The sequence below is a fragment of the Grammomys surdaster genome, unplaced genomic scaffold (genome assembly GCF_004785775.1).
Source record: "Grammomys surdaster isolate TR1022 unplaced genomic scaffold, NIH_TR_1.0 325, whole genome shotgun sequence".
NCBI classification, from domain to species: Eukaryota; Metazoa; Chordata; class Mammalia; order Rodentia; family Muridae; genus Grammomys; species Grammomys surdaster.
The window spans coordinates 3,065,778-3,093,223 of NW_021604744.1; the positions used below are offsets into that span (position 1 = coordinate 3,065,778).

General features: G+C 38.2%; 1 protein-coding gene across 3 annotated transcripts in view; it reads right to left on the minus strand.

Annotated features, from left to right (window-relative positions):
* Magi2 (membrane associated guanylate kinase, WW and PDZ domain containing 2) overlaps nt 1–27,446 on the minus strand; it is a 1,345,877-nt gene that overhangs the window by 418,085 nt on the left and 900,346 nt on the right. For all 3 annotated transcript variants that reach the window (XM_028778110.1, XM_028778109.1, XM_028778111.1), the window contains exons 5-6: nt 21,030–21,240; nt 8,020–8,099 (exon numbers count right to left, since the gene is read on the minus strand). In XM_028778110.1, coding sequence (XP_028633943.1) covers nt 8,020–8,099; nt 21,030–21,240 — 291 coding nt within the window. The remainder of the gene's footprint in view (nt 1–8,019; nt 8,100–21,029; nt 21,241–27,446) is intronic.

Sequence of the window (27,446 nt, forward strand, 5' to 3'; positions counted from 1 at the left end):
GGCAGACAACTGCACGGCAGACAACTGCATGGCAGACAGCTGCACGGCAGACAACTGCACGGCAGACAGCTGCATGGCAGACCACAACTGCATGGCAGACGACTGCATGGCAGACAACTGCATGGCAGACAGCTGCATGGCAGACAGCTGCATGGCAGACGACAACTGCAGGGCAGACAACTGCATGGCAGACAGCTGCATGGCAGACAACTGCATGGCAGACAACTGCATGGCAGACAGCTGCATGGCAGACAACTGCATGGCAGACAGCTGCATGGCAGACAACTGCACGGCAGACGACAACTGCATGGCAGACAACTGCATGGCAGGCACATTTACATGCATGGCTGTCAGGAAACTCAGATCTCCGGATTCACATTAAAAAAGAAAATATCATGTAGAAATTTTGAAAGAAAAATAACATAAATTAAAATGTTATATAGACATAGGTTAAAATAGCAGAATTAAAGGTATATTTATGTAATTTATTCCCCAAATTCAACAGCATGGAAAAAATGCACCATTTTTTTTAAATGATCACTTGGAAGAAACAGAGCAATTTCTATAAAATCACAATTCATAAATAAAATGCAGCCCATGACCTGAATCATTTCATCATGCTTAATTCAACTGAATTTTCAATCAAAAACCTCAGTGAGAAGAACATGCAGGCCAGGCCATCTCTCTGGAGAACACTTAAAGAATATTGGAAAGACATGCTACATATTCTAGTACAGGAAGGAGAAAGAGTGAGATCATTAATGGTGGTTGTCACCTTGACACACCTGTGAAGAGACAGGGGAGCCTCAACTGAAGAGCTGCCTCATTCAGCTTGGCCTGTAAACATGTCTGTAGGACATTTTTTCAATGCTAATTAATGAGGACAGCTCACTGTGGGCATTGCCATATCTGGGCAGGTGGGCCTGGGCTATATAAGAAAGCTAGCTGACCAGGAAACTCTGAGCAAGCAGGGTTCCTCTCTGACCTGACTTCTCTTGATAAATGACTGTAACTTGAAACAAATTCTTTTCTGGTCAAGTTGCCTGTGGTCATAGTGTTTATCATAGTAACAGAAATAAACTGGAACAGGTAGGTCAAATATCAACTCATAGTAGGACTGGGGCAAAGCTAGGTCGTGGGCTGCTTCCTTGCAGGTGCAAAGCCTGGACTCCATGCCTTGTACTGCAAAGAGAAACAGAAAATGAAAACTCAGCACACCACATGCACACATTTTATGTGGCCAGTATTACCTATATAAAAGTGTACAAAAAGGAAAATTATGGACTAACATTGCTCACAGACACCACATCCTTAATAAAATATCAGCACATTAACAAACCACATGAACACACAAAAATACATGTAGAATTATACATATCAGGACCAAGCTAGGCTTAAAAATCACTCCATATAAATATATGACATCAACAGCTTACATTAGAAATAAAATTGTCAAAGTGAAAAATTTTGTAGGTAGAAATCAAATCATATGGAATCTAGCAAAAGTTTCTATAGCTTACACATGACTTTGCTCAAATCGTACAAAATCAAGACAACAAAATCAATTGCTTTTCTGTATGTAAAAAGTGCATATTATCAAAATGAGATTAAAGCACAGTACAATAGACATCTCTAAAAAGGGACAGCTTATGCATACACTAAAAACATGCTCAACATGTTTTTCTGGAAAATAAAGAAAGCACTGAGGGAAAAATCAATTAAGACACCAGCAATAAGAATTATCATGCCTATGGATTGGAACATATCATAATTAAAGATAGTATATTAATTCTCCCCATATTGATTTATAGATTCAATGCAATTTCTTCCAGAATATCAATAAGATACTCTGTAGCCATAGACAAAATTCTAAAAATTATTTGGACAAGTAAGGAACCTAATAAACAAAGCACATTGATCAAGGATAAAGGAGGAGTCAGCACTCTATACAGCTAAGGCTTTCAAGGTAGCTATGAAAGTTGAGAGAAGATAGCATGGCTAAAAAGTGTACATGGATCAGTGGGATGCAAAGATGTGTGGCAGAGCACATGGAATCACTGCCAGCCTTTCAATAGTGATGCTCACTGGATGTCCGAGGTCACAAGAGATAAGGAAGAACCACAGCCTCAGACACTGCACATAAACTACCTGAAATACAGCTCACTGCTTATAAACCTGGCCAATATTTACAAAACCCATGAGGAAACCTTAGGGACCTGGGCCTAGCTGACTCATAAAACGTGGTATGAGTTGGGCTCATTAAAACAGAAACATCTGTACAAGTTCCCATAAAAAGAATGGAAGGACAAATTACACTTGTGTGTAAGTTTCTATGAAGAGGACAAAAGGACAAATTAAACTAGAACAAGGTGTTTACAGAGAGTATACCCTGAAATAACTCATATCCAGAGTCAAGAATGCCCAAAAGCTACAAAAAAGAAATCAGTCAAAATGGGTAAAATGATGTGGCATTTCACTGTTTATCACTTACAGACAGCAAGTGATTACATGGAAAGATGCTTGATGTCAGCTATCAGGAAATCCTAACGAACTACCAGAATGGCTAAAATGAGGACATATCCTTAACAGCAAATGGTGGTAAAGAACTGTTTATAGCAATACAGCTTTAAGTCTTAGCACGTTCATCAGATTAAAAGCATTTGATTATATTGAACATATTTGAGAAATTAGGATTACTAATTATCAAAAAGATCTAAATGAGAAAACAAGCCAGACTAATCATATAAAGACAGACTAGGTAATCTAAAACCAGCATCTAAAAGATGTAAGTACAACTTCATTGGTGTCAATTTTATAAAACTCATTTAAGAAATGACTTGAAACTAAGCAACATCTTAGGTTAAGTTTCTTCTCTTGAAAAAAATTATATTCAATATGTATTATGAAAAATGACTTTTTCTGAATTCACTAGTTTTTAAAGATAGCATTCAAAGGACTAGTTAGTGTCAGTTGAAATGTAAGCAGTTACAACTGACTTCCTTTCTGTAGTAACATAAGCAAACTCAATCTTCAGATCCTGAATCCAGATATAAAGACATCAGTTGATACAGACGTAATTAATATTTTGTGAAAATTTAAAGCCATTTTAACAAAATGGAGGGGAAAACAACAATCTAATACTATCAGGCTGGATCTAGCTAGTAGGAAAATTTTAGCCCATATTGTCTGTTCACTTCCAACTCTCCAAGAACCTTCGAGAAGCCCAAAGTTGTTACCGTAGGTCAGGCCTTCCCTCTATCCTCTCCATCATTGCCGTATGAGAGGGCTCATTTGCTGAGTAATATCTAAAGGAACTGAACTTATGGGGCAATAAGCAATATCCTTTCTGTATATGAAGCTAAGTCCTTTTGGAAGAAAGAGAATTCTTCTACTACAGGCAAGAATCACCATGCTAGAGAACCAGTCCCTTGCCTGATAAAGATTGGAGAAGGCTTTCCTGGCTGCATAATGACTGGAGTTGATGCTACTGAGGTGAGTGATATTTTAAACTTAACAAAACTATTCCAGCAGACCACTTTATTTTGTGTATGTATACATGTGTAATGCATGTGTTTATGTTTGTGCACATGCACATTGTGTGTGTGATTATTCACGTGCCTGTGTCCATGCATGAACAGGTGTATTTGTGTCCAAAGATCTTCAAAGATCTGCATGTGTGTGTGCATGAGCACACACAAGAAGCCAGAGGTTGACACAATATCTCAATCAGCTCTCACCTTACTTTCTGAGACAACCTCTTACCCTGAACCTGGAGCTCCTCAGTTCAGTCTGATTGCCTGGCCAGTGAGCCCCTGGGATCTGTTTATCTCCTCCTCTGGCTGGGACTATAGGCAGCCACTGTTATGTTCAGGTTTTTTGTTTTGTTTTGGTTTTGTTTTTTTAAAATGTGCTTGATGTGGATCAAGTTCAGATATTCATATTTCTATAACAAGCCCCTTACCAACTGACCTATCTTCCAGCATCTAACTGACTTTTGATACTCTCTTCCTCTTGGAGATGATTGTGGGATTTATCACAATAGGAATAGTTGTCATTCAAAGTGTCTTGGAAGAAGTGCCATGCTGCTGATTTTGAGGGTGAAATGTGATGGTATTTTACACATAATTTAACCAGTTCTGCATCCAAATTATTCAATAGCTAACTTTTCCCCCTCTGGCTTTTTAAATACGACTATATTGGATTACTAAACACTACTCCCCCAAGTTCTATGATTAGAATCCAGTAGTAGGTGGAAACTTTTTCTGCATGCACACTGGTGCTCAAACTCCCAAGCTGCACAGACCTATGACAGATTCACAGAGCACAATGACTTTGGTATTTTAAACCATGCTGTGAGAAGGGAGTTGCTTTTATGTATAGTGGGTGTATTAGCTTTCGGATTAAAAGGACCAAGCGATTGCTTTCCTGTAAACAGAAAAATGCATTTGTTTCATACATATTCAAGTTAAACCATCTTTTATCCCCATGAAGGGGATATCATGAAGGGTATGAATACCCATACCATGAAGAAATATGTTACTGACTTTTTTTCTTCATAAGGATCATTTACGTCCATTGAGAACCCCTCCCATTTTTCTTTCACTTAGCTTCCATTTATAACTGACAAGAAATTAAGCACCTATGTTAAGAAATGTGAAGATGCATATATTAACAGATCCTTAGCAAACAACCATATACACATATAACACTCAATGTAGAGAGTTTATGAGCCTGCTATGGGGCCATATACCCATAATGCCAGCACTTAGGAAAATGAGACAGGAGGCTTGTGAGGCTGAGGCCTGTCTGGACTAAGCTATGTAGTAAGGCCCTTTCTCTTCCCCTCAAAACCCCATTTTAAAATAACTTACTTAAATTTCTCCTTTGAGGTAGGATTAATCATGGGAAGATCTGGGTACAATGCTGAAAGATGTCGGAGGACAACCTAACCTTTGACATTGCAGCATGATATGGTTACCTAGAAAGCACAGGTTTAAAATTTACTCTATCAAGTCAACACACACACACACACACACATACACACACACATACACACACTCCTCATAAAAGTTCTCATGTAATGTCTGAGTAGGATTTCATTTTGTGTTTATTCGTAGCTATCCTTGGCCACATGTCCTTGGCCACATGTGGCCGGTATACTGTAGGTTGGATAGAACGTTTCAAATTCTGTGTAGCAGGGAAACCTGGTAGGATGCAGGAAGATTTTCAACCCCTGCTATTGACCTGGGGATCTTAGAAATCTGCATTCAGACCTGATTGGTTAAGACAGGCTTTGATGGAGGTAAGGGAAATGAGCAAATTGCATGGGAATCTTAAGAGATTGTCATAGACAAAGAACAGCTGGTTCCAAGGCCTCTGACAATTATTCCCAACGTTTGTGAAAGTCGGACAACTGCAGAGCCTATAGACATGTCACATAAATGCCAAGCTAAAATTCCTGAAAATTGAAAACAAAGCTGCAAACAATGACAAAAATAGCCTAGACTCTTCTACAGTCTTGAGAATAAAATGTTTAGAAATATCAGTGTTCAAGATGTGCCAAGGGAAAAGTCCCCCCATGATGAGACAGAACAAAATTTATGCTAGGTATCAAACCCAGATCACCTTTAATTTTGTACTGTCTCAGAGGGAAGTTTATACATCTTAAATAGTTAAGAAAAAAAGTGAGATTACTTTCTTCCATGATAGCATACAGAAGCTACACTTTTGGGTCTATAATTAAAAATTTATTGGCACATACTCATGACTGCCACATACTCACTTTCACTGCTGTAGCAGAATGAGTAGGTGCAAAGACGCTGAGCTGCCCTTTGGAGCCTAAAATATACTACCTGGCCCCCTTTCAGATAGTTTTTGCCAAGCTGCATTAGGATGTTAGCTGAAAACCCTGGCACACAACTGCCCAGAGAATGAGGACAAACCAGAGAATGACCACGTCTCACAAGAAATCAATCCAACTTCATATTGGCTCCATTCTGGATTGGATCATGGCAACTGACAATGAGTCCCTCTGCCTGGCAGAAGAATGTAGCATCTCATCTGGAGAAGGATATCACCATGTGGTGATACACATTTGTTTAGAGTTTGTAGATACACGTTTTACACACATTTCAGAATTCAGAAAATTGCTACACCAACCTCATGTGTCTGAGCTGAAACTGATGCTCAATTGTCTTAACCAGCAGCCTCAAAAGCGACCCCTTAACACTCTAACAACCAGCAGCAATTCATGTGATTTAACAAAAGAAAACATAAAAAACAGTAGTACCCAAAAGCACTTCTCTTGGCCAGAACACATAAATTACATATCCAGAGTAGCAGTGATTTAATGAGATAAATGTGAGCTTCTAATGCCCAGCATCCTAGGAATATATGGAATGTCCATGAATTATTTTGTAGGAAATGAAAACAAACAGTACTTCCTCAGGACCAAGTGTCCTCTAGACCTCATTTTTCAAGGACATATGGTTTTAGGGCACTGACATTTCATTTGGGCATCTACCGTCCAGAGAAATTAACAGTGGGATATTGTAAATTGCAAGCTGTGTTTTTACTCGTCTCCCAAGACATAGAAGTTTGATTTTAGTAGTTAATTTTGAATGAAAAGAGCAACTCAAAGGAGCTAGACAGCTGAGAAGAGGAGTATTCACAAACAGAAGAATTGTTAGAGTCACTTAAATTAGAACATACTAAGGTTATACAGCTGTGGCCTAAGTAAATTTCAACTTTCACATACAGCATGTGAGGTCATTTTAATTTACAGTCTATCACAGTTTGCAATACATGTCTCAGTGCTGTCAATGCAATGTAGACTGGTAGTACTTTAAAAAAATCACATTATATAATAACCCTATAGGTTGTATCCACACACAGTTGTACTCTAAAACAGAGTAATAAATGCAACTATAAAAGGAAAGCTAAATATAGATTTGATTAAAATCGGTTATATATACATTTATCTATAAATACATTGAATTTTCTAATTTTTAACTTAACTTGGCAGTATATTTATCCTGATTTTATAATAAGAACCCACAATGTTATTTAAGGAAATTAGAGTTATCGTTAAAAAAACAAAGAGCTTTGAGGATTAGAGGGTTTTCTTTTCCTACTTAAAATAACCTTTAAAAAAAAGTTTAAATATTCTCTATTACTCTTGTCAACTTTATGTACCTGTCAGTGATATATGCTTCCACAAAGAGCTCCAAATTTTGATTTAAAAAAGGGGGGCCTATGAATGTGGTCAAATAATAAATCATTAGGTGAGTATAAGTATTTATTTTAAGTAAATGATAAGAACTCTTTTGACATAACTCAATAATTTTAGAAATTACAAGGATCCTCAATTACAGACCTCATCTATGTAATTCACTAATTTAAAAACATGGCTTGAATTCATCTGGTATCCTAAATTATTTTTAAAAATTCTTCTTATACATACTGACAAACCATTTTTAAGCAAGTGTCTGCAATTTTTTAGGACCTGGAAAGTGGTAAGGAACATCTAGGACACTCATTCAATTATTCATTTTATTCAACTGCTTGTTTATAGAATGCAACCTTTCTTGACAATACCCATTCCTTACTAAGTGGCAGGATGTTGTTGTCTTTGAAGGGGACACCAAGTATTATTTACAGTTCTGCAGCATTGCTTTTCTAGGCATCATATCTACTCTAGCTGGAAGACCAGAATCTTCAGAGAAACATATCGCAAACAAAAAGTCCTTAGAAGGTGGGGTAAGCCAAGCCAGAAGTCAAATAGAACCCACAGAGATGACAAAGATGGGATATTCAGCAATGTCTCCTCAGGGGAGAAACAGTAAACCACATGGCCCTGCTGAAATGCCGGAGTTCAGTCACTCTATCTGAGCAGTAAACGTTACATTTGGAAATGGTTGCAGCCAGACCGCTGCCTTTTTACATAAGAACCTTTTTTTAAAGAATCACAAACATCCCCAAAATGTACTGCTGCAAAATAATGAAAACTTAATAACCTACCATTTTCTTTGCACTCTTCTGGAGGTTTAGCCTTTTTCGCAAGTCGCGGATCCAGCCATGATGTTGTCTTTGTGTTATGGCTGAAAAGAAAAGAGATCACTCTGAAAAGACACATACTAAGAGGAATCAAGTTTATTCCTTGAGATAAAAAAAGCTGGGTTAGTCCAACAAAATTGCAATCGATACACTTAATTTGCTTACTAGTTCTAAGTAGCCCTGAAGGAGGTGTGAGAGTAATTGTGCAAGGCAGCTGTAAATTTGGCAGCCTCAGCTCCCTGTCCTCAAAGCAGCTATTTTTATTAAAATCAACTAGAATGTTGCCAAGTTAACCTCATTGAAAATGCAGAACTCATCCAGAGCGAAAGGAATTTATTACAAATACAGGATTCTCCAGTTGGGAGAGCACAGCCCTTACACTCCGCTGGTTTCCTGCCTTTTGCAGAAGCAGCAGCGTTTTCATCTTAAATCTGCCCTTTTCATAAACAATTGTTTTTGTTAACCACAGAGCTGGCAGGGGCAGTACAGACATGATGCAAATTACAGCATGTTCCTGGGATTCCTACATTTTCTCCAAACATGATTAATAGCACTTTTATTTACTTACATTAAGCTATTTCACTCCTAAACAATTTTATCCCAGCCAGGAAAGTAGTAGATAAAAATGTTTGTATTCTAATGCTTTGAAATGGAATTTCTAGGAATGAAAAGAAAAACATCTTGGTCACTTCTGAAATCCAGAAGCAAAAGAGATGTTCTCAGAGACTTGCTTACTGGGGTCCTGGCATGACCTCTGTTAGGATCACCTGGTAGAAGTGTCAGCAATGCATTCTGGGTCTTTGCAGAACTACCAGTACTGCTCTTTGTGGGGGATGTGAACTAGGATTTGTGGGAGGCAGTTAGTAGCTACAAATTCTCTGTCATTGACAAGCAATCCAAGTGATGCTTATGCATTATAATTCAGGACTGCTCAATGGCTTTACTGATGGTTAGAACTGAACAGTTGACTCTTTACAGTTGTATCATGGGAGCTATGGACCAATGGACAAATAGCAAGGAACTTAGATTCTGTTAAATCTTTAAGAAGAGAATAGGCAAAGTCAAAGGTATTGGGAATTATAAGATCTACACCAGAAACAATCAAAAGATCAATGTACTAAACACAAGATGGAAGGACGGGGTAAGTAGACATTAGGTCCAGATCACAGTGTACTGGAGCACAGATACACTGGGATCAAGATGTTCATCATGACATACAAGTTGTACATTTTTCCCTCCAGCTATAGCAGAGTCTCAGACATTAGCCAGACAGCCAGATGTACTAGAAGTGAAGATCAGAAAAATTTCCTACAGAGTACAGTCATTAACAGAATCCTGAGACTGTTTTCTGCTTCACAAAGGAGATGTCTAGCCAGCACAAAGGGCAGACATAGCCAAGATGGACTTCGGAAAGCCAACTGATGTGCAAAATATTCTTCAAGCAGCATTTTCTAGATGAGCTTTGTTCATCTCTTTCTAAGGAGGGCATCTGACTTGAGAACAATGTCCCGCTTTGCTTTACACTGCTATGATGAGTACTATGACCCAAAGCAACTTCAGAGAAGAAAAGGTTTGTTGGCTTCCACTCCTGTCACAATCTGTCATCCAGGGGAGTCAGGGCAGGAGCTTCAGGCAGGAACTGAAGTAGAGTCCATGGAGAACACTGCTGACTAGCTTGTTCTGGATGGTTCTCTCAGCCTACTTTCTTATACACCCAGGACCACCTGCCCAGTGTTTGCTCTGCTCTGAGTGCCCTAGCCTCGCATGTCAATCATTCATTAAGAAAATGCCCACAGGCATGGAACTCCACAGGCCATCCTGATGGACATAGTCCCCCAGCTGAACTTGTTCCCTTTTCCCAGTGACCGTAGCTGTGTCAAGTTGACAAACAAACAAACAAACAAATAAAAAAGCATACCAAAAATCCTCAACGCTCACCAGCATAGACATTAAGATCTGTGAGTTATTAAAATCAGATCCTGAGGAAATCCCCTTTTCCTTTAGTCACTCATATGAGGCAAGGAGAAAATCCTACCTGGAACTTTCCTCAGCTGCGTGAGCTCTCAGCAGCAGAAGGATCTGGCTGGGACTCTAATGGTTTAATCAGTCTGTGAAGTCAACCGATAAATAAATCATAGCAAGTATGCCAGCTTTTACTGTCCCTCAATTTGACCTCTGTAAATCTGGTGTTGCCACATTATCAAGTTTCAAAAGGGTTGAAACTATTGTGGCCAGTTCATCTGGTCCTAGCCAGATATCAACATCATCCATTACTTCCCACTTAACTGAGGTTAGAGATTTGAGTACTCTGAATGTGGGATTGGCACTAGGTATGTCAGTGTTTTATGAAAGAATAGAACCATGTGCCTCAGTGAAAAGTTCACAGATGCCTCTGTGTGTGCGTGGAGGGAGAGGCTTATAGATTTATCAGTGTCCATTTGTATCAGGTAGGGGAATATATTGGGGAAGGAGGTAGGGGAATACATTTCTAAATTCTTTATCTCTTTTGGAAAAAGTAATTTCCAAGTTCTTTAGATACCTATGTAAAAGCAAATATATCTATAGATAAATATTGAGGGACCATTAGTATGCCACCACAGGGGTCAATTACCATTTCTATACCACACTAACATAGGTCTCAAACGCTGGCTAATTTAGGAAAGAGCTCCGAGCTCCCAGCTTTGCTGAGTTTATATAAAGCATTTCATTACAGAATGGATTTTTAGGTTGAACTAGCGTTAGCAGTGTGTCACTTTAATACATTTTGACAGATCGAGTCTCTTATAGTTAACAGTATTTTTAGCTGTTCTTCAGAAACGATTCTGAAAGAAATGTGGGTAGTAGTTATCTCCAGTAATCGTCTTAAACATTGCATGAAGACACAGCACAGTATTTTTCAGTAGTGGTGCACAGCAGCCTTGTAATTTGCATGCTCCTCCAGGATGCCTTACAAAGGGGGATATTTTCAATGCCTTTGGGAGACAACACACTAAATAGCTTTCCCACTTCCCTCAAATTATGTATTTTAAACCGTAATAATTCCATTTGAGGCTAAGATTTAATGCTGTGCAAGAAACTACACAAAAAGGAGTCAGTGAGAATTCCCCCTCCCCCTTAGTCTGAATGCTATCTCTTCTTAAATTCAAGGAAGACATTTCTTTTCATTTCCCTAGCTAGGACATAGTCAGGTGCTTGGCATCAATTTTCTGTATCTAGCCAAGATGTGTGCCACCAAAAATGACATTAAAGGGAAATGCTGGTGCAGTATAATCTTATACTGTGCTTTTCACTGATGGACTTATTTATACCATGATTTAATGGAGATGGACCTATCTAGGTTCCATTTACACAGAGACTGTTCTTATTCTAGTGGGCAAGTGAAACATATATTTCCAGGAGCTTTGAATCATAGTAACGTCTCAATTTACATGTTTCTATAGATGAAGCTAAATGTTCATGAAAAGAATCAATAGCTATTCAGGTTTAGTTGATGTCATATTTAATAACCTTGATGAAAATCTAAAATGTATGGCTTGTCCTATTTACCCAAAACCCTAATGTTAAACTACACACCGAGTACTATAATAAACTATAGAGGACTATAATAAGCCAGAACTGGAATGTCATCCAAATGTAAAATTCTAGTTTAAATTCAAATCAAGATACGTTGGAAGGTATGTACAGATTGACCTACAAGTGGATCAGGAGTGCCCATACATGTCACCTTAACTTTTGCCAAGCCGGCAAAGCATCAAGTTAAATAATAGCGTCTCATCTTCTCACACAAAACATGCTTCGTGACAACAGCTGCAGTGCCTGCCTCTCACTATTGATTTGTCCCTTTGTGGCTGAAATTGTCATGCATCCAGTTTATAGATGTAGAAGCAAAGGTTGAGAGGTCCTGGGTAACTTGTCCAAGGTTACATAGCCAGCACACGGAACTGAAAGGACTGGACTAAACCCTGATCTAAGGACTCCCACACTCATGTGTTTGACTATCTGAAAGAAGACATGTGTGTTGTTCCCAAGTCTGTTGTTCATAGGAACATGTTTCTCTCCTCCATCAGTGGTTATCAGGGATCTAGTCCAATTTCCTGACAGTCATTTAGAAGAAAACTTTTCATACGACTTGAAGGTTGAAATTACTAAATCCACCTGAAAGTGCTGATTGCCTTGTACTCAGCAGGCATCTGCCATATTAAATTGCAGGTGCATAGAGGCAAAAGAGAGCACTTGTGGTGAGCAGGGACCAATAATTCCACTAGAAAAGTGTTCTTCCTGAAGTCAACTTAAGTTCCCAGTTCAAGACACTGGCAAATTAAATTTCAATCCTTCACATAAGACTTCTTCCCCCTAAAATAAATTTCTATAAAGAACTCATATTTGTGTAATTTGCATATGAATATTAGGTCTCAAGTGTTATAGTAAAGGCTATACTAAAATAATGGTTGTGGATAAAGTTCAGTGGTAAAATGTTTGTGGGGTAGGCATAAGACCTTAGGTTCAATTCCGAGTAATGTCAAAAAACCAACAAAACAAAACAAACCACCACCAAAAAAACCAAAAAAAAAAAAAAAAAACCAAAAATCCCATTAAGTTAATTTAAAAAAATGCTATAAACAGGTAAGTATTCACTGGGAGCAAAACTTAAAGAGTTTTTCTACAGTTTATACTGTGCTTTCTCCCCCATTCCATATTCTTCATATATTATCTTCTTTTTCCCCCTCAGGATTCAGAACCCATTCTTAAGTATATATGATGAGTCCTTAAGAACATTCCAAACTGATCTTAAAAGCATGCTTTTCTTCCCTTCTCTTTCTGTTCGATTTCTTTCCCCTTTTTATTCTGACATTTTCACACATTCTCAGCTGGACCAAAACAAGGTTTCCTGTATTCTATGAATACTGGGATGGTTTTCTTTTACAATTTAAATTTGACAAGTGCTGCTAATTCATTGTTTCTTTCTATTTTCTGTAAGTCAGCAGGTTTAGTCAGTAGATGCTTGAAATGTGTGTGGACATTCTGGTTTAAAGAACAGTCATTGTGTAGACTCAGAAAAATCTAATGCAGACTATTGACTGTATTTTAGTAAAATCTAAATGAAAGTTATTTTAAGGCATATGAATCGATTCCTGTATCATAGCAAAAACAAAACAAAACAACTCAGGATCATCTCATTTTCCAAAGACTTTCCATTCTTTCTGTATTATCATTCAAAAAGGAACTATTAGAGGCTCAATATATATAGTTGGTTGGATATATGTTAACTTGATTAACTTTGGATATTTTGCTTCACAGTACTATTTATTAAAAGACCCATATTATGAGTTTGTGAATTCATATCGTACTTCTTTTCATGCATATATGTTGGACATATGTTAACATGATTAACTTTGGATATTTTTGCTTCACGATACTATTTATTAAAAGACTCATTTTATAAGTATGTGAATTCAAATCACATTTCTTTTCATGCATGTAACAAGCATTTTTATAGAGAAAATTTATTGTAACTACAGTTTTCACTATTAGAGATACACATTTTGTAAGATTTTGCCTAAAATATTTATTTCATAATAAGTATGAATATTAAGCATGAATCTTGTGCAGGTACAGAAAAATATGTAGAAAGAGAAAATATGAAGTGTATCTATTAGTTTTATAAAACATATAAAAAGCAAATCCAATTTTGTGCCTGGAAGTAATATACCATGCCTAGAAAAGGAAGTGCTTTTCTGATGTTGCCAAGTTGAAAAAGTAGCTTCTATTTCTTTATGACAAATTTCCAAAATATTTTATCTTCTAACAAGAGGGAAGATTTTTGATGGATATGATTAATGATTATTTACTTAAATGTAACAAGATACAGAAACAGCAACAAAAAGGAAACACAGAATGTCTGTGTGTGTGTGTGTGTCTGGGGGTGTGTGGTTCGAGTTTAAAAGCAATTTCATCTCTTACATAGATTTGAAAACCAGATACAACTCTCGTGCTTTTCACATATGTGTTTCCAGTTTCAAAGCCTTTCATGGAAAAACAAATTACTTAAGATGCCATGATGTCCACACCATGCTTGAAGATGGTAGTAAACAATAGCTTCTTGTTGCCTTTTTGTTTTTGGCCAAAGCAATAGGAGCCTGTCTTGTGTCACTAACTAAACTGACTCTCAAACAACAAAACAATCTAATGGGTTTGCCAAAGCATGTCAATTGAGATCATCCTCATGGCCACTTTTCTCTGCGGAACATTTAGCCTCTGAGAGAGGGTATTTCTGGTCAAGAAATGTACTGAACAAAAAGCATTTGTAATATAAAAGTTCACTCTGGCTATGTTCATTTACATATTAGAGGCAGTATGGGCCCATTTCCAATATGACCTTTGTAAGGTCACAGCTATGGAACTTTGAGACTAATACTATATCCAAGGCTGCCTTAGGACCTTGTCTATAAAACAAGGATGGATCAAACCTTTTATAAAGTAGCTATGTGATACTATATGCAAACTAGACAGCACAGTAGATCCTTGAAGAACAAGGCTCCTGAAGACAAACTACTCAGCATAAAACCATGAACCTTGTTAGCTTTGTTGTCTGGTATATGTTTAGAATTGTGCTTGACATACAGGATGTAAGTAGTAAATATGTTAAATAAACAGAAGAAAGGAATACTGGCTCTATCATTTCTTGGTTACACAGTCTCTTGGCAAGTAGCTATTGATTTATGTAAGCCTCACATTCATAATGTGAGGATTAAATGAACAGAGTGTGAATGTTTAACATCTTAGCTATTTTTGTTAAGGTAATTTAAACACAGGCTGAAAAAAGTAGGCACTCAATATAGGATAAATCATTAAACACTGCATTTGCATATTTCTCATTTGAATTTATAATGAATATGCTGCCTATTATAAAGAATAATATATTAATGAAGATGATGCTGAGTCAAGGAAACTACCAGGCTTTATAGTCTTCAAGATTGTCAGATATAAGTCATTATTACCATTAAAAATATGTTAGGTAGAATATGATCCCTTATAATTTAAAATGATTTTGCTAAAAATTATCTTAAGATAGTCCCTTCTTCCCACTAACATGTCATTTTAAATGATAAAAAACTTCATTTATATTTATCACACACCTAAAGAAATAACATTGAAAATTGGGAGTCAACCTACCTCAAGACCCAGCTATACCACTCCTGTGCATATACCCAAAGGATGCTCCATCCTACAAGAATGATATTTGCTCAAACATGTTCATTGCAGCTTTACTCATAATAGCCAGAAACTGGAAACAACATAGATGTCTCTCAACATAAGAATGGATAAAGTAATTGGGGTATAGATACACAATGTAGTATTACTTAGCAATTAAAGACAGTGACATTATGAATTTTGCAACCAAATGGATGGAAGCAGAAAAGATCATCCTGAGTGAGGTAACCCAGATCCAGGAAGACAAATATGGTGTGCTCTCACTTATACATGGACGTTAGGTGTAAAGTCAAGGATAATATACTCACCCACACAGTAACGAGGAGGGCTTAAGTAGGGACTCATGAATCTCTCTGGGAAGGGGACACAGAATAGATTTTTCAGGTGGAATGGGGACAGGTGAGGATAGGATCAGAGGATCAAGCAGGTGGGGTGAAAGGGATAGAGGGGAGAGTACAGGGTGGGGGGAGACAACTGGATGGAATTCGGGGGCATCTGGAGGGGAATATAGAAACCTAGCGCAGTAGAAACACCCTGGAATCTAAGAGAGTGACCTTAGTGAAGTATCCTTATAATGGAGAATATAAAGCCTCAACTAGCCTTTTTCTGTAGCCAGGCAAGTCTCCTGGCAGTGTGCCACACCTGACATAGCCTGGGTGGCCAGGAAACAGAAGCTGGTCATCCAAGAAACCCAGGAAAGAACAAAATATGGCTGACAAAGCAAACAGACAAACAACAAAAAACAAAAAAAATTCCCCAATAAAATGATATGATTAGGATCATATCCTCCTATATTCATAGATCTCAAGCCCAGTGATCTCAGAGGGGTGTCATCCAGCAACGGTTGGGAACAGATGCGGAGACCCACAGCTAAACACCAGACAAAGTCGGAACTCCTCTGTAGAGGGAGTGGAAGGATTATAAGAGGGAGAATAGTCAAGGACACCAGGAGAACACAGCCCACAGAACCAACCAAGCAGAAGTTCATAGGGGCTCACAGAGACCGAAGTGAACAAACGGAGCCTACATGGGCCTGAGCTAGGTCCTCTGCATATATGTTACAGCTGTGTAGCTTGGTACTCTTGTTGGACTTCCAAAAGTGGGAGTGCGGGGATGTCCCTGATTCTTATGCTTTCATTTGGGGCTCCTTTTCTTCTACTGGGTGCTTCAGCCTTGATGTGAGGGTTTGTGCATATTCTTTATTGTATCTTGTTATGCCACGTTCAGTGCGTACCTCTGTGTGACCTGCTGTTTTTTGTTTGGTTTGAAGTGAAATCGAGGAGTGGATCTGGGGGGCAACAGAAGTAGAAGGGAGACTGGCAGGATGGAGGGAGTGAAACTGCAGTTAAGTGTAACGCTTGAGAGAAGAATGAGAGGACAAAATAGTCTTACAATACGGGAAACAAATGACTGACTACTTCAACACTACTTTTCAATATAAAACTTCTAAAGAACTTCACCTTTTGATATTGAGAGATGGTTCAATGGTTAAGAAAGCTTCCATGCTGGTCGGTGGTGGCGCATGCCTTTAATCCCAGCACTTGGGAGGCAGAGGCAGGCGGATTTCTGAGTTCGAGGCCAGCTTAGTCTACAGAGTGAGTTCCAGGACAGTCAGGACTACACAGAGAAACCCTGTCTCAAAAAACAAACAAACAAACAAACAAACAAAAAACAAAACAAAAAAAGAGAAAGCTTCCTGCTCTTCCAGAGGACCTGAGTTTAGCAACCAGCATCCATGGTAGGTAGCTTACAACTGCCTGTAACTCTAGCCCCAGGGATCTAGTTTAGCCTTCTTTACCTGTACACACACACACACACACACACACACACACACACACATACACACAGACACACAGACACACACTAAAACAAAATTAAAAAATTCAAAAATAAACTAACGGACTGACCTCTATAAGCTACTCTGTGATACCAAACAAAACCTGTAAATATTTTCAAACATTATTACATAGAAGAGAAGTAGAATTATTTGTTAGCTTAATTAAAACTACAATGCTTGTATCCATGTTTAATTGTAATACTTATTAGTGTTTCCAAGTAGAGTTCTGTTTAAAAATAAATTTGCATATGGCAATCTTAAACAGAGATCTCATTTATTTTCGGTTTTATAATGATCATTATTTTCACAGCAGACAGACTTTCAGTAAAATTTGATGGGGTAAGATCTCTCTCTGCAGGGGGCTGTCTATTGTTGAGGATGACAGACAGGGATGCACTACCAGCACTGCCCATCATCAGGTCCCAGGAAAGGAAAGTGCTCACTGAGGAAAACCCTTCCCTCCATCCATCTCATTTTTCCTCCTTACTTTACACCTTTTTCATTGCTCTCTTTTTTTGTATTTGGGTGATACCTTCATTTGCACTTTAAATAAACTTAAATTAGAAAGTAAAATTTGTATTTCTGACACTTAGAGATTTGAAGGCTTTTTAAAATCCATATGAGAAAAAAAGTTATACACAATGCCTATGTTAATTAGCCATCAGAATTTTGCATGTATTTGCACCTGCCCTTTTTGCTTCCCTTCCTGTTATTGTGACATTGCCCTAGGATTCCTCTGGAAAGCTCAGTACAGAAGGTTCTTGCTGATCAGTCTCTTTCTCTAATACACCTGTTTCCTGAGTGTTGGTATAGTACAGAGTTATTCTCAAACTCCTTGCAATATCAACAGCAAAAGTACTTGCAACATGATGATATTGGGTGGAAAATCTGATTTTTTGTCAAATGTGGTTCAGAAAGGAAAGGGCAGCACAGAACAGGAGTGAGGGTAAATTGGAAGATGTGGAAATGGAGGAACCAAGAACACAGGATCCCGCCTCAGTTCAGTTAACCATTACAGATGATGGGGAAGCAGAAGCAAGTTCAGCATGAACAGTGGGTGGAGTTGATTCCACCCGGAGCAGGACCTGGCAGAACAGAGCACCCACATCGCCCCCTGCACCTTCCTGAAGATGCACTCTACAGGATTTCCTTACATCCTAGATATGTCCACCTTGGTGTCACTGCTCTGGGCACAATTGGAATGAATTATTTACACCATTCTCTCTTAATTTCCCACTGAAACCTGTCTCTGTTCCCAATATATTTCTGATTGATTCTTCCTTCCATGGGAAAGATAAAAGACAAAACAAAAATCTCAAAGGAGGAAAAAAATGAAAATGTCAATTCTTTGATTCTTTCAAATGAGCTAGTGATATAGCAAAATTAAAAATAAGGAACCATTTTCAAGCATTTTTGTAGTGGCTTACCTCTAACTTACCCAGAGATGAGGGCCTTTGTAAGGATAAATATTATACCAAGACTACTCTACCTTATGTATATGAGAGTAACTTCCCAAGTCTGTTATCTCCTTTTAACTTCTTGTAATTTGAATGAGAATGTCTCCCATCGGCTCATGTTTTAATGTTTGATGTCCAGTTGGTAGAACTGTTTGGGAAGGATTAGGAAATCTATCTTTGTTGGAGATGTCCAACCATTTCTAATTGACTATATCTCTCACTCTGCTTTCTAGCTTGTGGATCAAAACTGTAAGCCCTTAGGTATTGCTCCAGGGCCATTCCCAGTTAGCTCTCAGACTCACTGCTGTCTCCACATACAAATCTTAGCTACTCCTCTAGCGCTGTGCCTGATTACTGCCATATTCTCTACCATGAGGGTCATAGACTAAACTGTAAGAAAGCCTCCAATAACTATTTTCTTTGTGTAGGTTGACTTGGCAATGGAATCTCTTCATTGCGATAGTAAACTTAGACAACCTCTTAGGTTTTGTCTAGGTTTATCCTTTACTGAACAGTAAAATTCAAATGTTGTTTACTGCCTATGACAATTTGCCCTTCTATCCTGATAATAAGACAAAAAAAAGCAAGAACAAAAATTTTGAATCTTTGAATAATAATAATAATAATAATTATAATAAAATAATAATGACAGACTGAAGAGAAGATTAGTAGGAACATTTGGTTATGTCCTCTTATGCCCAGATAGAGCTCATTTATTTACTACAAGTGTAGGGTATGATGTTTGCCTTCCAAAATACCTCTCTTCATAGCCCTAAACCTGACTGAATTAAAAGAGCAAAGTTCCCTTTATAAGCACAAAGTGAGATGGGTTTTACAATTGCGTTATTGGAAACATATGGAAATGATTTCTTAATCTACTTGTGCTATTATATTTTATTCTTTTTACATATCTTTACCTACCCTGCAATACATAAAAAGTACATGTATTTAATTAGTGTCATAGGTCTGAACATTTATTGCTATGAACATCAATGTCTTACTTATGGTCTGTAGTGGTATCATTCTATTCTTATCAATATCAAAATTATGTTTCTAGGATCTTTATTTGGCCATATTTAACAAAATCTACATAACTTCCTTAAACTAACTGATAGCAGATGGCTCAGTGTTATTGATTATATAAATGAAAATCATGCAAGAGATTTTATTCTTTAAAAAAAAATTAACTTAGATTTGCCAAAACATAGAGGTTAGTGATTCGTTTTCCATAAAACACTGCATTTCTCCTCTGTGCTGGAGTCAAGCAGAGCACCAAGTAATTACCTGATTATGAATTCCTTGGGCCACATGTAGGAAAGTTTCCAGCTTCATGTGAGAATTAACTATTGGTATGTGGTAACATTTCAATTTCACAACTGGGCTCTGCCTATGGAGATCTAAGTCATAAATCACTGTAGGTTGGGAAAAGGAGCATGATTTTAATACTTTTCTTGAGTAGTCAGAGCATATGTATTTTTTTATCTACTCACAACAATGAGAATTTCAACTTCTATTATTTTTTTTCTTTAAGGCCCATATAGTTCTGAGGTAATGAGTTGCCATATACTTGTGATAGTTTCATGTTTTTATTATTTCCATTCAATATTTTGGTTGTCTTATTCATATCAATTTTGACCCAAAATCATTAAATTTGGGGTCAAGATCTTTAGCTTTAGAGTTTCTTTAAAAAAGTTATTTGACTGAATGAGACCATGGGGTAATAGCTCTGCAGTTTAGAGCTGTTAATTATCCATTATGTAAAGCTAGGAGAGGAGAGTCCGAGGGTTCTCAACATACACAGATAATGCCTCATGAGAGGATGGAAACATTAATTACCTTGATAACATTATTATACATTGCATACATGCATGAAATTATAATATTCCATGCTGCTAAATATGTACAATTATGTTAATTATGATTTTCAAATCTGTTCTAGTAGAAACAAAGAATTGGAAAGCTGGATGTATTGCTAAGACAGTATACAAAAATAAATATCTGGGGGAGGAGTTTAGAAAGAATGATAGATTAGATTGAGCATCAGTGTGAGTTAATGATCAATATTTTCCTTCTTTGGTAAGTTTTAAGAATGATAAGTCACACCCAATACCACCACTCAATAAAAGCTAAGAAAGATAAGTATTGAGCATAATGGTGGCCATTTCTGGGAATACATAGCTAGGCAAATCTCACCCACTGCCTTAGAGTCTTTTTAATCCGAAAATAACAGCAAATGGAGCTCTGTCTCTTTAATATCCCAGTGTTAAGAGTGTTGGAGTATAGTTGCCTAATTTACTCTTTGCTACAGGTAGCTGTTGTTTAGGGTCCTTAGCTTTATGGAGGCAACATTTCATTTTGAGTTGTTAGCAGAAATAATAATACTCCCATATTTTCTTTGCCTATAGTAATAGCATTAATATCTTGCTATTATCTGAGGGGTAATGTTCAAAGAAATGCCTGAGACTCACTCAATGAAGTAGACTTCACCCTTTTCTGTGTAGGCCATTTCCCAGTTATCAGGCAATGGGTCAGAGTCCTCATTCTCCTCAGGCTTTGTTGGCTTTGTATCATCCATCTGGTCCTTGAGCTCTTCGGGCTGACTGTACACTGGTGCAGGGTAAGGCTGGGAAGGTGTCTCCCCTGAGGCACCTGCACCTTTGTCTTCATGTTCACTGGATTCTGCGAGGAGGAGAAGAAGAGAATGTGGTCAGTTGTTTCAACCACAGTAAATGTAGGGGATGGAGGTGAGGGTATGGATGTGCTGCACCAATCATGAAGTACTACCAAGCTAATAGGAGACAGACATGACAGCAACAAACAAGCTGTGAAGATTATCAGTATGCTGATTTAGACTGTTCACTCTTCACTGTTATCTACCATTTAATTAAATATGGCTGCTTATTCAGTAGGAAGGATGAAGTGAAAAGGTCTTTTCCTAACACAGGTGTGGTAGACAAAATATAGGTAGCCTAAAGATGTTCATGTCCTAATGCCTAGATCACAGCGATATTTATCTTGCATGGGAAAAGGATACTTGCAGATATTTTTAAAGAAATGACTTTGAGACAGGAGACTGTCTTTGATTATGCAAGTGGCTTTAGGAAAATTACCAAAGACCTTAAAAGTCAAAGTGGCAGACATAAAATACAAGAACACATGACTACAGAGAAGACAGAGGTACTGAAGTATGGTTGGTTTTGAGTGTGATGACCTCTATATGACAGAACTGGTGAGGAACTAATTTCTTCATGAGGGACAGCTGGAAGGAAGACAACCCTGACTGTACCCTGACTTTGGTTTGTGGAAACACACATCAGACGTGTAACTTTCAGAGCTAGAGTGTAATATACTTACAATGTTTTAGACACTGTTCGTCTAGTACTGTTTGACAGTAGCCATGGAAAACAAACAGAAAAAAAACTAAAATAGATAAATCCTGTAGAATAAAGGTATAGAACTTCATGTGTAAAAATTACGAAGTTTAGAATAAGAAAAATTAACAGTGGCTGGCCATGCCTCTGTGGTGTCAGAATGACTGCTGTTCCTTCAGAGGACCCTGGTTCCACTTCTAGCATCCATAGCAGTGGGTTCACAACTACCTGAAATTCTAGCTAGTGGTGAGGGGTGGTGGCAGTGGAGTCTTACTTCCTCCTCTGTCCTCCACCATCACCTACATGTCCTCTGTCATCACCCATATACACATAAACAATAATAACATTAATTTTATAAAAGGAAGAAGTGAAGGAAAAGGGAGGTGGTTTAGAGGGTAAGGACACCTACTGCACATTTGTGGGGGAACTAATCCCCATATTTGGATCCCCATTACACACATAAAAAGCTAGGTGTGACCACACTACCTCCCAGCACTGTGGTGGGAGGAGAGAGGAAGATCACTGGGGTGATCAGCCACAGTAGCAGAAGACCCAGCAAGCTCTAAGTTCAGTAAAACACCATGTCTTCAGTGAATAGGATAATGAGGGATGGAGTGGAGTACCTGGCTGACATTTCTGGCCTCTGAGTATATATATATGTAAGGGTACAAACACATGCATATATCACACACAGACATCCATGCATGCATGCACACATGTGCACACAAAGGAGCAGATGAGTAAGAAATAGGCTAGGAATAAATGATAGAGGAAAATTTACCTAAATCAAATAAGTATGAATTTAATCTGCATCTAAAGCCAGATTAATGAAACACAGATCACTACATGTACCTAACTGACAATTCCTTACCGCAACATTAGAAAGTATTCTTAGCAGATTACACATTCAGAAAACATGATAGTATGTTACATAAACAAAAGCCAAACAAACCAGAAAAAGAGCATACCCTTCATCTGTGTAATGCTGAGCTCAAGGACACTGAAAGAACATCTTTACTAGCCTGAGAATTGATAAAGACAGTTACCCGAGAAATTCACCTACCAAGAATCCTATATATTTGAACAAACTAAGTATTGTTTAAGCAAGCAAACTTCTGAATACAGAGGAGCCATGTGTGTCTTATCTATGAACACTGTTTGAAGAATTGTTCTATCTGTATCTTGGTAACTGATCAGAATGTTGATCTCAAAATACAGGGAGAAAGACAAATCCAGAAAGCAAGAAAACCTAAATCCAGTGCAATACAGTTAAATGCAAAACGAATTCACTACATTTTGGGAAATTTGAAATGTTTATTAAAGGCATGTTCTTAAAAGAGAAGAAAAATACATGAAAAAAAATCTGCTGAAGCAAGGATTTTGCTCCTGTATTGTAAAGTTCAGGTTTTCAAAGTAAAAGTGGAAATGAAGATATACTAAAGGTCTCCTTCAGGAGGTCAACCAGAGAGCAGATGGAAAGAAGGTGAATCAGAGAGCAGGAGGTAAATCAGAGAGCAGGTGAATAAGGTAATTTAGGGCTCTGTTTTCTTGGAATGGCACTATTGCACACAATTTTGGTAATGAGATAAACGTAATATGGTTACCTTTGTACTATTTCCTAATGTCTGTTTTCTGAGATACTTATGCCTTTGCTCTTCCAATGTAGTGTCTCACCCATTTAGAGTAGAACATAGGTGTTTGTTTTGAGAGCAGGAGTGTTATAAGTATTATGTAGAACAAGAAAATACCCAAGAGTAAAAGGAAAAATAAGATATCACAGACATTTCTACAAGGGGAGAGTGTGACCTTCAGCTGGAAGAAAGGTAGTTCTGAATTTCAAAGGTAAAGAGACATAATAACTGGTATATAAGGGTGATAATACCATCATGGGAATAGGAGGAACAAACACACACACACACACACACACACACACACACACCACCAACAACAATGAAGAAGAAAAAAAACAAAAAAACCCAAACCAAAAACCCACAAAACAAAACAAAACAAAACAAAACAAAACAAAACAAAACAAAATGTACACGAGCCTTGATTCAATTATCCTACTTTGAGACTATCTCTTCTAGAAATAAAGGCATCAGTGAATAGGTGCTGCTATATATTTACTGCACGTTTGTTTATAGTAACAAAGCCATGGAACTGGCATTAAGACCTTTAAATCAGAATATGCTCCAGTATACTGTTATCAGCATCATGAAAAAAGATATAATTTAAAAACAATAAAATTACATCTATAGACCTACGACCTGGAAAAGTACTTATAATTGTGATTTCAAGACTACATTTCAGGGAAAAAATTAGTAATCATATATGTATATATATATGAGATTGTGCATAGCTCCATAGTTGGGAAAAATATAAAACTGCCTGTCAACCTTGTGAATGGGGTGGTGATAGGAAAAATTTTCTTTACATAAATTTGCATTCACTGGATAAATTATTTTTAGGAATTCACAAATTAATAAAGATCACTTAATAAATTAGGAATGTAGAATGGAGTCTTTGTCTCCAAATATATTGTTTAGGTCATTTTTTTTTCTTATAGGAGAGTAGTAGTAAATTATTTATTCAAAATTAGGAAACCTAAGAACATATAATATTTACTGGTCTGGCTTGAAAAGCAGAAACAAGGAAAATAATACAGTCTTTTGAGATATAGTCTCCTAGTAATTCTTACGAATTCAAACTCTTTCATATAGACACAGAGACAGCCATATGAGAATGTGCTGCTACTGTCTTTACATTCTATTGGCAGCAGCTTGTTACAACATGTAAGCACCAAGACATGGGCTGTGTTGTCCTATGACTGCAGAGTATCCAGAATACTGTGCTGCGCAGAAAAGATATAACGCAGCACCAGGATCCGAACTTCTCCACTTGTTTGGTACTCAAGTATGATGCTTTGAGTACTCCATTGCTGCCAGGCAGTGAGCAAGAGAGAACAAGGAAAGTGCAAACCCTGCTTTGCTGGAACTTGAACAGTCATTATAGTCTTCCCATTCTGCCAATGCACCATGAGCTTCTGAAAGTAAAGGTGAGATCTGTGCTGGTCCATTCATTATTCTCATGTTAAGATTCACCTTTGGGCTGGGGCAGACACAGAGTTGGTCTGCTCCTGTGGAGATACCGAATCCTGAGCCATCCTACAGGACCCTCTGCACTCAGAGCAGCCGGTAAGAACTCCATCTCACTCCCTAAGCCCCAGAGATACATCTGGGAGCCAGGGACAGTCAGGACACACCAGCTACCCAAACCCCGCCCCTCCAGAATTCCACTTCCCTTCTGCCCCTGCCTGGTCCTTTGGGCTGGGGCAGACACAGAGTTGGTCTGCTTCTGTGGAGATGCTGAATCCTGAGTCATCGTAGGGGAACCACTGCACTCAGAGCAGCTGGTAAGAACTCCATCTCACTCCCTAAGCCCCAGAGATACATCTGGGAGCCAGGGACAGTCAAGACACACCAGCTACCCAAACCCCGCCCCTCCAGAATTCCACTTCCTCCCCTGCCTGGTCCTTTGGGATGGGGAAGAGACAGAGTTGGTCTGCTCCTGTCCTGTGGAGAAACTGAATCCTGAGCCATCCTAGAGGAGCCACTGCACTCAGAGCAGCCAACACAGAGTTGGTCTGCTCCTGTGGAGATACTGAATCCTGAGCCATCCTAGAGGAGCCACTGCATTCAGAGCAGCAGACACCAAGGTGGTTTGCACTTGGGAGACATCGTATCCTGAGCCATCTTAGAGGAACCACTGCACCCAGAGCAGAAGGATTTCCAGATCCAAGAGGTGGCCTGAGTCCCAGGAGTTCTTCCACCCAGGATACTAGGATCATAAGACCACAGAGACATCTGAACTCTGAGGAGCTCTGCAACAAGCAAGATAACTGGAAATACAGACTCCAGTCTGACACAGTGAGGGGAGGTAACACTAGAGTTAACCAGATGGCGAAAGGCAAGTGCAAGAACATAAGCAACAGAAACCAAAGTTTCTTGGCATCATCAGTACCCAGTTCTCCCAATATAGCAAGCCCTGAACACCCCATTACACTGGAAAAGCAGGATTCAGAATTAAAATCACTTCTCATGATGATGATAGAGGATTATAAGAAGGACATAAGTAACTCCCTTAAAGAAATACAGGAGAGTACAAGTAAACAGGTAGAAGCCCTTAAAGAGGAATCACAGAAATCCCTTAAAGAAATGCAAGAAAACACAAAAAAGGAATTAAACAAAAACACTCAGGATCTGAAAATGGAAATAGAAACAATAAAGAAAGCTCAAAGGGAGACAACCATGGAGATAGAAAACCTAAGAAAGAGATCAGGAGTCATAGATGCAAGCATCACCAACCGAATACAAGAGATAGAAGAGAGAATCTCAAATGCAGAAGATACAGTGGAAAATATTGACACAGTTGTCAAAGAAAATGCAAAATGCAAAAAACTCCTAACTCAAAACATCCAGGAAATCCAGGACACAATGAGAAGACCAAACCTAAGGATAATAGGTATAGATGAGAATGAAGATTCCCAACTTAAAGGGCCAGTAAATATCTTCAACAGAATTATTGAGGAAAACTTCCCTAACCTAAAGAACAAGATGCTCATAAACATACAAGAAGCCTACAGAACACCAAATAGACTAGACCAGAAAAGAAATACCTCCCGTCACATAATAATCAAAACATCAGATGCACAAAACAAAGAAAAAATACTAAAAGCAGTAAGGAAAAAAGATCAAGTAACATATAAAGGCAGACCTATAAGAATTACACCAGACTTCTCACCAGAGACTATAAAAGCCAGAAGATCCTGTACTGACATCATACAGACCCTAAGAGAACACAATTGCCAGCCCAGATTACTATACCCAGCAAAACTCTCAATCACCACCTCCCAACAAATTGGGAAAAGATCTTTACCAATCCTACATTTGATAGAGGGCTAATATCCAATATATACAAAGAACTCAAGAAATTAGACTCCAGACAACCAAATAACCCTATTAAAAAATGGGGTATAGAGCTTAACAAAGAATTTTCAATGGAGGAAACTCGAATGGCTGAGAAGCACCTGAAGAAATGCTCAGTATCCTTAGTCCTCAGGGAAATGTAAATCAAAACAACCCTGAGATTCCATCTCACACCAGTCAGAATGGCTAAGATTAAAAACTCAGGTGATAGTAGATGCTGGCGAGGGTGTGGAGAAAGAGGAACACTCCTCCATTGTTGGTGGGACTGCAAGATGGTGCAACCACTTTGGAAATCAGTGTGGTGATTCCTCAGAAAATTGGACATAGCATTACCTGAGGATCCAGCTATACCACTCCTAGGCATATACCCAGAAGATGCTCGAACATATAACAAGGACATATGCTCAACTATGTTCATAGCAGCCTTATTTATAATAGCCAGGAGCTGGAAAGACCCCAGATGTCCTTCAACTGAGGAATGGATTCAAAAAATGTGGTATATTTACACAATGGAATATTACTCAGCTAT